The sequence below is a fragment of the Lycium ferocissimum genome, chromosome 5, assembly GCF_029784015.1.
Source record: "Lycium ferocissimum isolate CSIRO_LF1 chromosome 5, AGI_CSIRO_Lferr_CH_V1, whole genome shotgun sequence".
In the NCBI taxonomy this organism is placed as follows: Eukaryota; Viridiplantae; Streptophyta; class Magnoliopsida; order Solanales; family Solanaceae; genus Lycium; species Lycium ferocissimum.
In genome coordinates, this window is record NC_081346.1 from 16,354,984 (window position 1) to 16,369,072 (window position 14,089).

General features: G+C 33.2%; 3 protein-coding genes across 3 annotated transcripts; 2 read left to right on the forward strand and 1 right to left on the reverse strand.

The window, feature by feature from the left end:
* The first annotated feature begins 2,791 nt into the window (after positions 1-2,791).
* On the forward strand, positions 2,792-3,286 carry LOC132057606 (auxin-responsive protein SAUR29-like). The gene has a single exon (XM_059450231.1). It carries the CDS (start codon positions 2,792-2,794, stop codon positions 3,284-3,286), a length of 495 nt encoding a protein of 164 aa, XP_059306214.1.
* Positions 3,287-6,759: 3,473 nt separating this feature from the next.
* Positions 6,760-9,414, reverse strand: LOC132056225 (omega-hydroxypalmitate O-feruloyl transferase-like). Its single transcript, XM_059448317.1, has 3 exons — positions 9,290-9,414; positions 8,740-9,195; positions 6,760-7,847 (listed from the first exon to the last, which is right to left on the reverse strand). Exons 2-3 carry the CDS (start codon positions 9,181-9,183, stop codon positions 6,990-6,992), a joined length of 1,302 nt encoding a protein of 433 aa, XP_059304300.1. The 5' UTR covers positions 9,184-9,195; positions 9,290-9,414; the 3' UTR covers positions 6,760-6,989.
* Positions 9,415-13,240: 3,826 nt separating this feature from the next.
* Positions 13,241-13,690, forward strand: LOC132057607 (uncharacterized). Its single transcript, XM_059450232.1, has one exon. It carries the CDS (start codon positions 13,241-13,243, stop codon positions 13,688-13,690), a length of 450 nt encoding a protein of 149 aa, XP_059306215.1.
* The last annotated feature ends 399 nt before the right edge of the window (positions 13,691-14,089 follow it).

Below are 14,089 nucleotides of genomic sequence, written 5' to 3' on the forward strand. Positions count from 1 at the left end.
TCCCAAATGACCATTCCTAGCATAACTACTAAGGATCCAATAAGTCCAACATTGATTCCTTCATATGTGTCAATTGGGCAAGGAAACATTTTCATCAGGTGAAACACACCCTTAAAATAACTCGAGAGAAGTCGCTAACCAAAACAAATACTTACCATGATGACCTTAAATAAATGGTTTAATTTGTCAACTTAAGGCCAAATGTTCAAGAATACACGTGTTAGTCCATGATTTGCCAAATTCAAAAATTAAACTAACTTTAATTTGTTGATGAACTTATATATTCCCCAGTCAGTTTTACAGGTTCGAGTTTCAGTAAATTACTAATGTATACTTTACCCACTAAGTTTCAATAAATATGTAAATAGTTAGATATATGATATACTATAAAGAGCGTAAAATTAAATTATCAAGCACATGCAACTTTGTACTGAAATTTAATCATTCCTTTGCGATCGGCAGTATATCAATTTTGGTCGTGAATACTTTTAATTAACTAGTAACTTTTTACAATTTTTTAAAAACCTAATATTCCGATAAGATTAAAGTACTTGTGAATATTATTGATGACCTCTGTAGGCAGCCTACACCACAATATTTATTAGTAGTTTATAGACCTAATAATTCGTGTTACAAATATATATTTTTTTTTAAAATTATTGCAGGATTCTTTAGTCTGACAAAATATCAGAACTTTTTTCCATTGTCAAAAGGAAAAAAATATTCAATGTAATCGAGACCAAGAATTCCAGTCCTTGTTGAACTCTCGTTTTTATGTCAATAATCCTTTTTTTTTTTTTAAGAATAAAAAATTTATATATCATGCTGGAAGAACGAAATTATTTCCATCAAATAGTTACGATATGTGTCAAACGAAATTATTTCCATAAAATAGTTAGAATATGTCTCACACGATACATTTTCAATTATATATACGATAACGTGTGCACTAGACACAACTGCGAAATCAGTATGTGTACTTGTCAAAAGCATGAATGATGACGAATTATTACTAATTACCTCGCATGTGCACTGAAAATCAAAGTAATACCCTTAATTAAGCAACTACTATATAATTTAGAAAATTTATGCTGCTCAAATGCAGGGCCCCATTATGGAAGTGCCTTTATAATTAGTGCAAACATCTAATCATTCATCATTCACCAAATTGTTCAATCAAGAGAAATGTTTAGTAATATAATTGTCTTTCTTTTTCCTCAAAAGCGAGGTCCCAAGCTATTCATCTTAATAAAATATAATAATTCGCTGAAAATTCAACAATAACACAAGGTTTTCGCTAATGGAACTTATATAATTAATCCCTCTTGCGTACTCCCAGACTAGCCTCCCATTATGGCTCCCCTTTGGTAATTAGACACTCCCATTAATCATACACTTTATAACATAGAAAATTGAAAAGGATCATGACCAATCACAATATGCTGGTTCACATAAACAATATAGATTTAAAGTATATACACGGATAGTGTAAAAAATATTTACATAATTGAGTTAGTTAAAATGGAATTACTACATATGTAATTCTACATATCTAATAAGCATTGATTGGCAATCTTAGAATATAGCATAACTACATTAACCTGCTATAACATACTCCCTTCGGTTCAAGTGTCCACTTAGCCTTTTTATATAAATGTCCACTTACATAATTAGGAATCAATTTTATTTTTTTTTCGATTTGTCCTTATTAAGTGCTAAGTGACATGATCCCAATGTGTCAAGTTAATAGTAATATGCACATTTTAATCAAGGGTAGTTTAGTCAATATACCTATTTTTTTTCTCTAGAAGTTAGTATTTTCTTAAGGTGTGCTAAAGACTAAATAGACACTTATTTTAAACCAATGGGAGTATTAAACCATATTGATAATGTAGAAGTTATTTGCATCATCAGTGTATATTAATAGGGGCGTATGTAGCATTCAAGGTGAGGGTTCAATTGAACCCTTAACTTTCGGCCCGGAAAGATAAATTTATGTGCAAAATTTTATTAAAATTACAATTAAAAGTAGACATGAACCCATAATTTTTTAAATAAAATGGGTTCAACTAAGAATCCTAAAAGGTTGAACCCCTAAAGTTTAAATTCTGGATCCGCCTCTGTGTGTGTATATATATATGTGTGTGTGTAGTTTAAATCCATAGTTTATTACTTAAAGCGTTAGTCCATTGCTCGCGGGGCGTTGAGTACAAAGAAGTCGTCACCATTTAGGATTTAATAAAACCATATAATATATCTTTTTCAAGTAATAAAGGTTGGCTTTTTCTTCGTTGACAAAGTGCTAGTGTTATTTGAGACTGAATCTATTTGGCCAGTGAGCAACTTATGGGCCATAATTTTGTCCCCCTCTTTTGAGGCTCTATCTGTTTTTCTCATCCCTTTTATGGCCTTTGCTATCTTCACTATTAATAACACTTCTCCGAATTAGCTAAAGGTCACCTATAGCTCTCGATATATAGACTTTTTCACCTTAGTTGAAGAATTCTTACAAAAGGGATCGGATGAACAATCCAACTAGGATTAAAATGAGGTTTATGCTCAATTTAGCTTATGACAGAGGTTGAACCCAAACCAAAAAAGGCTAATCATTTTCTTTTATTGTTTTCTTCCTCTCTTCGTGTTTTATAGATTAGAAGCATCCAATAGTGCCACACCAGTAAAAAGAGTGTTGCTACTAAGCTAAGCTGTTGCTGGGAAACTCGGTAGTTTTTACTGTGCAAAGAATTTTTGGATTAGTTGTTTGTTTATAGAGCGAATGAATAATAGCCAAATGGGAAAGGAAGAGACGAAATCTAGCTCTTCTAATTTACTAAAGAAGTTGGAGAAATATCTATCAATGAAGAAAGTAAGTGGAGCAATGTTGTCCAAGAGCAAATCATGGCATGGGAGAAACAGTACAATAGCTCCAGAAGGGTGCTTTTGGGTTTATGTTGGGCCAGAGAAAGAGAGGTTTGTCATAAAGACAAAGTATGCAAGTCATCCATTGTTCAAGATGTTGCTTGAAGATGCTCAAAAGGAGTACGGTTATAGTTATAGCCAAGGCCCAATTTTGTTACCTTGTGATGTTGATCTCTTCTATAACGTGTTGGCTGAAATGGGCAGTAGCAAAGAGATTGATGATTCAATTTGTGGATCATGCAGTCCATTATTTAGTCCTGGTAGGCGTTTGGGTAATAGCCAAATGGCTAGAGGTTATGGTTCTTTTACGGTTCTTACCCCACCGCCAAGATTGTTCAAGCGCCTCAACTCTTTCAATAGTGGGTAACAAGTATGTCAATAGAGGCACCTAAAAAGGTCTTGATTGTCAATGAACGAAGCGGGTGAAAACTATATAATATAAGATATCGTGGTTCAAATCTCAGCAAGACAAAAAAATAGTTGTGGTGCATGCAAGCTAACTAGAACACCAGTATTATAAAAAAAATATGTCAATCGCAATATTTACTTAATTAGAAGTCTTTTTTTCTTTGTTTTTATGTTTCTCTTAAAGGAATGTGGTGTTTGTAAACTGCACTTATATATATGTGTGAGATTCACCCCAGGTGCAAATATACACCAAAGGGGTGGATCTATGTATTGAAATCCACTTCATCGAATTTTTTTATAATACTATAAAGAAAGTAGATTACCAACTTGTGCTCTTAAGACATTATGATAATTGATAGATATGTGTAAAGATGCTTACCCGCAGAAAATTGCCTGTGGCTTGTGTCTGAAAATATATATATATATATATATATATATATATATATATATATATGTATATTGTGCAGCAAATAATAAATGGTGTTTTGGTTATATTTTCCTACCTCTTGTATATGTCTTCGCGTCTATAGGTACATCACAAGTCTTCTATTTTTTCTCTTCACTTGCATATCAAAAATTTCTTTTTTGTTATATAGATTGTAAGATTTTTTTTTTTTTTTCCTTAGGCATTTATAGATGGCCACTTTCTATTTAAATTCAACGTTAGTTCAACATTTTTGGAGGAAAAGTGATTGTCAGGTGAGTGCAATGAGCATTTAAACAGTTTTGGATGGGATGAATCAACAGAGATGGCTATTTTTGATACCATAATGACAATTGAAAACTAATGGGGCAAAAGAGTAAATTGGGAGGGATTAGGTGATACATTTTGAATTTGGCAAAGGTGCAAATATACCCCTCAACTTTGCAATTTAGAGCATATATACCCCTCGTTACAAAAGAGGTGTATATATACCCCTGTCTTTACAAAATGGTACAAATATAGCCCTGCCATTACAAAATGGTGCAAATATACCCTTTTCGTTAACGGGGTTTTTTTCAAAAATCATTTAGGTTATTTTTTAATTTAGAAAAATGCCACATGACTTTAAAAAAAAGTCTACCTATTTTTTTTGAGTAGACATACTTTTCTAAAGCCACACAGTAATTTTTTTTTTATGGGTCGGGTCTGGTTCGTTTAAAAAAATGGGTAGACTTATTTTTTTTAAAATCACGGAGATATTTTTTTAAACGAACTAGACCCGACCCATCGAAAAAAAAAATTACTATGTGGCTTTAGAAAAGTATGTCTACTCAAAAAAAATGGTAGACTTTTTTTTAAAATCACGTGGCATTTTCCTAAATTAAAATATAACCTAAATGATTTTTTTTTAAAAAACCCCGTTAGGGAAAAGGGTATATTTGCACCATTTTGTAACGGCATAGGTGTATTTGCACCATTTTGTAACGGCAAGGGTATATATACACTACTTTTATAACGAGGGGTATATTTGCTCTAAATTGCAAAGTTGAGGGGTATATTTGCACCTTTGCCCTTTGAATTTTGATAAACACAAGGGCTCTCATGGTCTTTTGCCCAAATTCCAAATTGCCTTTTGATGGCCCTTTGACACCAAATAAAAAAAAGGGAAAAGGGTCAAATATACCCCTCTACTTTAGTTTATTGGTTAACCTTGCCCTCCGTTAGTCAAAGTAGTCAAATATACCCCTCCCGTTACAAGTTGAGGCCAAATATATCCCTACCGTTAGCAAAGTTTCAAAAATACCCCTCATTTCTAACATATTCCCACATAAGCAAGTCTAGTCATTGGAATTGGGTGACATGGACGCCACATGGCATTTAACATATTCTATGTGGTGTCTACGTGGCAATTTTTTTAAAAACAATCTAGAAAATTGATTTTTTAAAAACAAATATGAAAAAAATGGTTTTTGTTAAAAATCTGAAATTTTTTTGTTTTAATAAAACCCCTTTTTTTAAAATATATTTTCGAAAATTGGATATTTTAGTTAAAAAATCTTTAAAATGATTTTTTTTAAATCTAGAAAACTGTAAAGTATTTTTTTTAAAAAAAGGTGTCCTAATTTTTTTTTAAAAAAATCTGGATTAATTTTTAAAAAATCTGAAAAACTGATTTTAAAAAAAAATCAAATTTCCCTAGAAAAAAAAGTACTCCCTCCTGTTCAAAATAAGTGTCCACTTACCCTTTTGCATATTCCTTAAGAAAATACTAACTTCTCGAAGAAAATAGGTATTTTGACTATACTACCTAATAAATATAATTTTTTGATTACATAAAAATTCACTTATCTAAATAGGGTAAATTTAAAAGAAAATAATTAATTCTTTCTTGATTATATAAGTTGACACTTATTTTGAACTCAAAATACAAGGATTAAGTGGACAGTTATTATGAACCGGAGGGAGTAACACACTTGGTGACCACTATACGTACCAAAGAGATAGAGACCCATAAGCTTTGAAATAATTAATGCACATGAATTATCTTGTGGGAAATACAATTGTCAACTGTCTTATACAAAACGTGCACAATTTGTGAGGAGAGAAATTCATTTTTTGTGGATGTAATAATGACATCAAGATAAGTCAATTTAGGTAATAAAACACAATAATCTGAAATTTTAATGCTTTTAGTAGATTAAGGATATACTACTAAGATCCTGTATTATTACAGTTTCCTCTATGATGTTCTTGTCTATGCCAACTAATGTTAGTTATTTTGGCTCGACAACTTCCATCCGGGTAGATTTGAATAGTCAAAATAACTAGGGCATATCTTAGTAAAACTTCAATGAGTTATAACTCCATTTTCGATCAAACAAGTTAAATATTGTGGTTTAAAAAATCTTGAGGAAAAAACTGAAAATTGATATTTTTTTATAATTAAAAAAAATTCAATACACTATCGTAAATAAGAGCAATACAGGTTAATGAGTTTCTTTTATTTCTTAGTAAAATATGGCAATGTAGAATTAGGAACAATAAATGTGTGTTGATATGGCAACATATAAAATCTATGAGAAGTTCTCCTTTCAGAAAAATAATTAGAGATTATTTTGAAACGATGGTCTTGCACCAATTACTCTATTAATTATCATCAAATTGAGCAAAGATTACCTGAAGCTTTGATCCGGTTAAGGAAGCTTGTGATGCATTCAAATACGGGGAGGTTCAGGCTATAACATGTTTGGATTGCAAGGAAAGAATTTGGCTTACCTGATGATTCTGAGTTTTATGTGGTTTTGAAGTATCCTAAGTTTTTTAGATTGTTTGATGCTAAAGAGACTAGAAATTAGTACATTGAGGTTGGTCTAGTGATAAAAGTGCAGCATGTGATGACTGATGTGTCAATTAGCCCTCGACTCTCAAGAATTTCTCGGTTATCATAAAAGAAAAAGGTTTGGAGGAAAATCACTATTGATCTCGACGGTATGAAGATGAAAAGAATATTTAGAAACAAACAAAAGAGCATGAATTGATGCTATAGAGAAATAACAATACAAGTAACATAAATTGGACATCACCCCTTTAGTAGCATTACATATCAGCTGGCCTGATTTTCTTCTGGGGTTCAATGAATAATAACACAATGTAAAAACATAATCAATTACACATAACTCACAGTAAATATACTAGAAATTAATTTCATCATGGCAAATTAAAGCTGCAATATGGTTGTTTAGATCTCCATGAGCTCTTCAAAAGTCTTCATGGCAGAAGCTGGCAATCCAAGAAGCACATTGATATTTCTCCTCTCTTTTCCATGAGAAAGAAACAGAGAAACTTCTTTCTCTGGCAAAGCCACGGGCCCCGATACAACGGGCTCTCCCCACCCGAAATCTGTAGTGTGGAAAGAAAGCCTAGACCAAGTAGTAACAAGAAGAGTAGCAGTTAAAGAAGGCCTAACTCTTGTTGCTTCAAAAAAGTCTATAGCAGATCTCATATAACTGTCTGTAACCATTTTAACAGCTTCTTGAACCAACTTCACAGCAACTGAAAGAGGATTTTCGACTATCTCTGCAGCATTGCATAGCGCGTTAGTTAACACGATCCCGTTACCAAAATACCCTTGTGGAATCGGAGGATCAAATCTTGATCTTCCATCTACAGCAAAGAGAAGCTTTGTCTTTTGATCAGGCTTCATTTGCAAAGCCTGAGTTCGCGCTTTCCAGACGAAAGCTGAAAGGGCTTCAAATGACGTGCACTTGCTAACAGTTCCATCTTCTTTGGCTTTTGCTTTTAGTTGTTCAAGTTTTTCAGGGTCAAAACAGAAGGACTTGTAGAGCATTTCTTCTTGGTACAGTTTAGTAGAGTCTGATATATCTTCAATTTCAGCAAACTCATTATGAGGATATTCTGGTTTTGGTGGATTTCTAGCCTTGAGTATGCTTCTGTCTAGGAATGGAGGGACTTTGATAGGTACACCTCTGGCAGTTTCACCCCAAGAATTCACAAACTCCATGGCTGCAATCCCATCAAACATGCAATGGTTCATGCACAACCCAAGCACAAATCCCCCACATTTGAACTTTGTCACCTGAATATATAGAATTATCACTTAGTATGATTGTGGAAACACAACATAGAATCTATGATTGGCTTTTCTTATTCTGTTGTTAGATACTTGTTAATTGTGAATCCAAAACTTATTGAAGATCCTAGTACATCACCCATATTGATTCGGTCCTCCAAATGAATTTTTGTTAACTTCGTGAGAAATTTTATCCATGATTTGGTTTGTTAAACATGTTAGAAAAATAGGAAAATGTAATCGAAGAAGAAATGGCTTTGAGGCGTGAAGGAATCAACCTTCCTTAAAGAGATATTGCTCCTATTCAGATTGGGGAAATACAAGCAATTTCCTTCGGGATACAACATAGCCTATGTTTATACCTGCAGATGTTTCTTATGCTACTTTAGGAGAGTCCTTAGATTTATAGAATTTGTGAGATGACTTTACAGAATAGTCATACTCTTTCACGAATAGATATGTTTGTTCAATTTAAGACCTCTATATATTACAAACTATCTAACAAAACATGGATTGTTGGTCAAGCGATGTGCGGACACTAGTCATGTGCATATCCTTGAATTGCAAAAGGACTATGCCTAGGGACGGTGCGACATGGTCAGAAGGGGGTTCAATTGAAATTCCCTTCGATCGGAAAACAATAGTGTGCAAATAAGGTGAAAACAAACTTTTTTCATGCGCCTGTATATAGTAAGGGAAGCCTCTAGTGTAGCAGCAAAGGCAACTCCAAAATTGTTTTAGATTGCAGGTTTGAATCCCATGTGTGGCATTCTTGCAATTTGCTTTCGAATCCTTTAATTAGAAGTGCTAGCTCTGTCACTGACTATGCCACTTTTGTTCATTGAGTTCTAGTTATATAACTTAATAGAAGCATGTAAATTTCTTGTAAATTTAGTACCTGAGCAGTTACGGGAGGCATTTCCAGTATGTTTTTAGCACCAGGGATGTCATAAACAAGCTTGCCAAGTGTAACAGGATCAGGCTTAGTAATATCACCAATGTCCTCTATGGTACAATTTGCTTCTGCCTCAACAAAAACTGCCCCTTCTCCACTGCAGTCCACTATAAGCTTCATTTCCTGGCTGATTGTCAATCTCCCTGCTAGTGGATAATAGTGAACAAGAACCTTTGACAATGCTTCCTTGATTACTTCAGCAGCATTCTTATTCCCTTTTTCTTCTGATTTGAAGCAGTAAATTGTTCTGACCGGCACGGCGATATTCTGATCAAGATTTGAAAGGTAATATTGCCCCTTCTCTGTTTCCACTGCTGGTGGCACCAAAGTTGGCTCTCCTTGCTTCACAATGAGCTCAGTAGCAGCATGGTTTTTTCCCTTCTCCATTGCTTAAAAATCCTGTATTAAAAATAAAAATGAAAATGTTAAGGAATTCAAGTGACATGACATGAAACCATTAGTAGGAAATAAGGTAACAAAAACTGAAAAGTACCTTAGAGACAGGAAAGTGCAGTTATTATTATGATTTTGAGGCTTAGAATGGTATACTTGTGAGTGTGGAGATAAATGACTTGGATATATATAGCTGGTGCATGAGTTTGAACTATTGACTATTTGTTGAGTATTGGTTAACAAAATATTGAAAAGGACTAAAGGAGTTGCTCCATTTTATTATTTAATGTTTTTCATACGCAAAGCTGTCTTAATGGTGGAGGAAAAGACTTGGGCACGTTAACAAAAACAAAAGGATAAAATTGCAAAAAGAGAAATAAATAGCAATGTAGAAAGTTTATGATGAACAGAGTTGCTCTGTTGTGATAATGGGAAATAGTAGATAGTGGTGGAGCCACTATATTCACTAAGGGATTCAAAATATATAAAGAAATAAACACACGAATAACACAAAAAGATTCAACATTTACAATATACACATAAAAAATAATTTATACTTCGTATATATAGTGTAATTTTCCAGCAAAGCCCCCTGACTGCATCCCTATCCAAAAATATTGGAGGTCCAATTATTTTTTTTTAAAATGATAATAATGGAGAAAAAAAAAAAAATTGGGGGAAGTGTTTTCTTTGAACAATGAGTTACAAAGGAAGATTTTGCTGTTGTCATGTGGGTGTGGTAGGCTACTGGCCCCAAAACCAAATGTTACCAATTTAGAAAATGTGGCGTAAGGACGGAAGGAAGCTTTTGTATAGTTTGGTAGAGTTGGCCTCCAAATTAAGTTGATCATGACTTGGTCTAATATTTTATACTTAAAAGGAACATATTTTCCAATATAGCAGCTTTGTCATTTTGAATCCCTTTTTTGAAATATGGTCTCATCTAGAAAAGACAGATAAGTAGACTTTGATCAAATCCTCCAAGCAAATATGATTGTCTTAACTTGAGGCAATTCACAACGTAATATTAGGGTTAAACTATTGTAGTTATAAATTTGCTTGTAATAGAAGGTATGTAAGAGTTGGGTACTAAAATGGGTAATCAATTTAGGGAAGTTTCACGTTACACGATCCAAGGGAATTGGGACCCTGCTCTTTTGACTTGTTTTGTGGCTTGCATATAAGCAAGATGTAGGAAAATCTACACAGACATCCTATCTGCACAGCGTCATTTAAGGCGTGGTCACCTTTTAAAAGAAATTGAATTTGTGAGGATTTTCAGTATTAAAATCACTAATATTGCAAAGTTGAAGAAGTGATTTTAGTTTGGATTGTAAAAAGTGAGTTTAAGGGCCTGTTTGGAAAGCCACCTGGTAATTGGAATTGGTGTAATTACTAGGGTAGTAATTACATAGCCTAGTAATTACACAGTAGTGTAATTACAACGACCTGTTTGTTTGTCATAACGTAATTACAGTGTAATTACAAGCGTGTTGTTTGGTTGCACAAGTGTAATTACACATTTAGTTTAATTTTAAAATAAAATTTAATTATAACAAATTTAAAATTAATATTTAAAAAATATTTTCCTTTATAAATGATTAAATTATTTATTTAATAACACAGTGTTTCTTGAAAATATATTAATTAATAATCATATATTTGCAACTAATATTGTAAAAAATAATTGATATATATTTTTCAAATTAATAATATTTAAATTTAATTAATTATAAAACTTAAAAGAAGACTTTTTTTTGTGAGAACGTCATGGATTGAATGTTTGACAAAAAAAATAATATTTATAAATATAATGCCATAAAATTATTCAAATGTTTGACACAAGAAATCCATCAAATGTAAGTGAAAAATAAACGACATGCAATGTGAAAGCAATAACTTAAAATTAAAAATATAACCTAAATTCAAAATCCAAAAGAAAAAGTTTAACATAATACTCTTATGTCAAATCCAACATTTAAGTAAGTTCCAACGTAACTTAAGTAAATAATTCAAAAGAAAGGGAAAATATAAGTTTATAACCTCATTCACAATGAAATTCTACTTTAATAACGTCACTGTTATATGTCAAGTTTGTTAATGACTCATTCTTTCTAATATTAAGAGGTATAGTTTCAAAAATTAGTATAATAACACGGTTATGCTAAATGAATAAAATAAAAAAATAAAAATATATATGAGCAATTACATGGAACCACAAGAAGTAAAGGTTGGAAATGAGAATACAGGAAATGAAAAATAAATAATATAAAAGAAAAATACATTTTAAAAAATAAAAATAATTAAAAATAAAAAAAGAAATTAAAATAATACAAATAAAAAATAAATTAAAATAATAGAAATTAAAATAAACAAAAAAAAAAACTAAAAAGTAACCCTGTAATTACAGGGTGTAATTGCACCTAATTCTCAAACCCCCACCCCCCCCCCCCCCCCCCTCTTCTCCCCTTGAGAATTAGAGAGTGTAATTTCACCCTCTCAATTCCCACTTAATCGTAATAACTTGGTCAAACAAACAGGTCAAATTGTGTAATTACACTCAATTACACCCAATTCCAATTACCTAAGTGGCTTTCCAAACAGGCTCTAAATCAAGTGGATGTTAATGCAAAAGTTTGGAAACATTGGAGGGATGAAAATTTGCTATATAAGCCACTCTTAGTTTACCATATTATCAAGCTTTGTTATTTCGTACTAGAGAAGAAGGATATTTCATAGACGTGAAATGTTACGATGTCGTAACTTCATACACTAATGTATGAACTTTATGCAAAAATATCTAAAGTTTGTCTGCATTCAAATTATTTGAGTTCAGAGCCTAAAGGGCATAAAAATACACGATATAAACCAAAAGGGGGTTGCGTTTCATTTATATACCAAAACGGGTATAGACTCCTCCATGTTATACCCCAAATTTTTTTTTGCATTGTCAGAGAATCACAACAAAAATAAAAAAATTTAATGGTATAACGTGGACTGATCCATGTTATACAAAAGTATTTGTATAACGTGGATCAGTCCACGTTTTACAACATATATCTGTAAAACGTGGGACTGTCCACGACTCATTAAATTGTTGCCCTAATTTTTCTCCTTTCTCCTCCGCCTCTTCCTCCATCCTTTTGAAGTTACAGAATTTCTTCTTCGTCTTCGTCTCTTTCAAGACATTGCCCCGATACATGGCTGCCTTACGATATTTCTATCCGGGGACCGTTGTTGAGTGGGAGCACCAATCAACTACAATGCAAGGTGAACACATCTTCAAGTTTCTTTTCTGGGCTTATAAACCAAGCATCGATGGATTCAAAAATTGCAGACCTGTCATCTCAATAGACGGGACTCATCTGTACGGTAAGTATGAGATGAAACTGCTAATTGTTGTTGGAATTGATGCGAACAATAACATTTTTCCACTTGCATATGCTATTGTTGCACGTGAGAGCTTTGAGTCTTGGACATGGTTCCTTGTGTTGTTGTGGAGACATATTGTTCGTGAGAGACAAGGAATTGGATTTATTTCTGACCGTCATCAGGGCATCTTGCAATGTGTCCAAACACATGATCGGTTACAACCACCATCCACACACCATAGGTTTTGCGTTCGGCATTTGAAAAACAACTTTAATAAAAAGTTCCTTAACAGTGACCTTGAGAAGCTAATGTGGTTGGCGGCTACAGAGCACCAGAAGAAGAAGTATAAAATGAGGATGGAACAAATCAAAAGAATGTCACCTCCAGCGCATCTGTGGTTAAAAGCTCTTCCGGAGGAGAAATGGACATTGCATAAGGACAACGGTCATAGGTGAGGGGCTATGACAACGAATGTCTCCGAGTCTTACAACGGTTTATTGAAAAAAGCTCGTGGATTGCCCGTTACTGCCATGGTCCGTTATACGTTTAAAAATCTTGTTGATCGGTTTGTTGAGAGAAGCACCATGGCGATTTGTTGATTGCGGATAAAAAGTTTTGGCCACGCGCTGTTGAAAAGAAGTTTGATGAATACTGGGAGAGGTCCCTAAAGCATACTAACATGCAGCAATACAATGCAGCTGAAGGGGTCTTTGAGATTCTTACATTTGCACACGAAGGTAAGGGCGGAAATATCCATAAAGTCTCTGCAGAAAGGAAAAAGTGTTCGTGTAGGAAGTGGAGAAACTACCATATGCCATGCTCACATGCCATTAAATTTTGTGATATCCGCAGAATTCAACCAAAGACCTATGTTAGCAAGTACTACAGTTGCAGGTTTTACAAGCAAACGTACAGCGGAAATTTTTCACCGTTGGGTGATGAGGCATATTGGCCACCTTGTCCCTTCAGTTTAATTGCAAACACTGAATACGAGCGAACTTCAGGAGCGCGGACTACAACTAGAAGGAGGAATGAAATGGATATAGCTCCTGCTCGCATGGCTAGAAAGTGTAGTACGTGCAAGCAAACAGGTCATAACAAGAATCGCTGCCCCAACAGAAATCAATAGTTGTTGTTGCTTATTGTTTTTTATGTTTTTTCTTAAGTTGTACGATCGTTGTTTCCTTATGTAATCTTCCAAGAATATATAACATGTCTTGTGCCGTTTAATAGTTAGTATGTAATTTAACAATTACTACTCAGTTAATGTGTGACGTTTATTTAACTTATATTTTATTTTTTATTTATGTTTGCATATATAACACATATTTAATTATTGCATGTGTTAAAATATTTGTTTGAGTTAATCACTGAAATTAACTATATGCTTTAAAAATTAAAAAAATCAATAAAAAATTTTAATTAAAAACACAGCCGAATATGATTTAAATAGAGGTAACGTCTTACAAACTATTTTCGTAAAACATTGGGGAGAAATATATTTAATGGTATAACGTGGACTGATCCA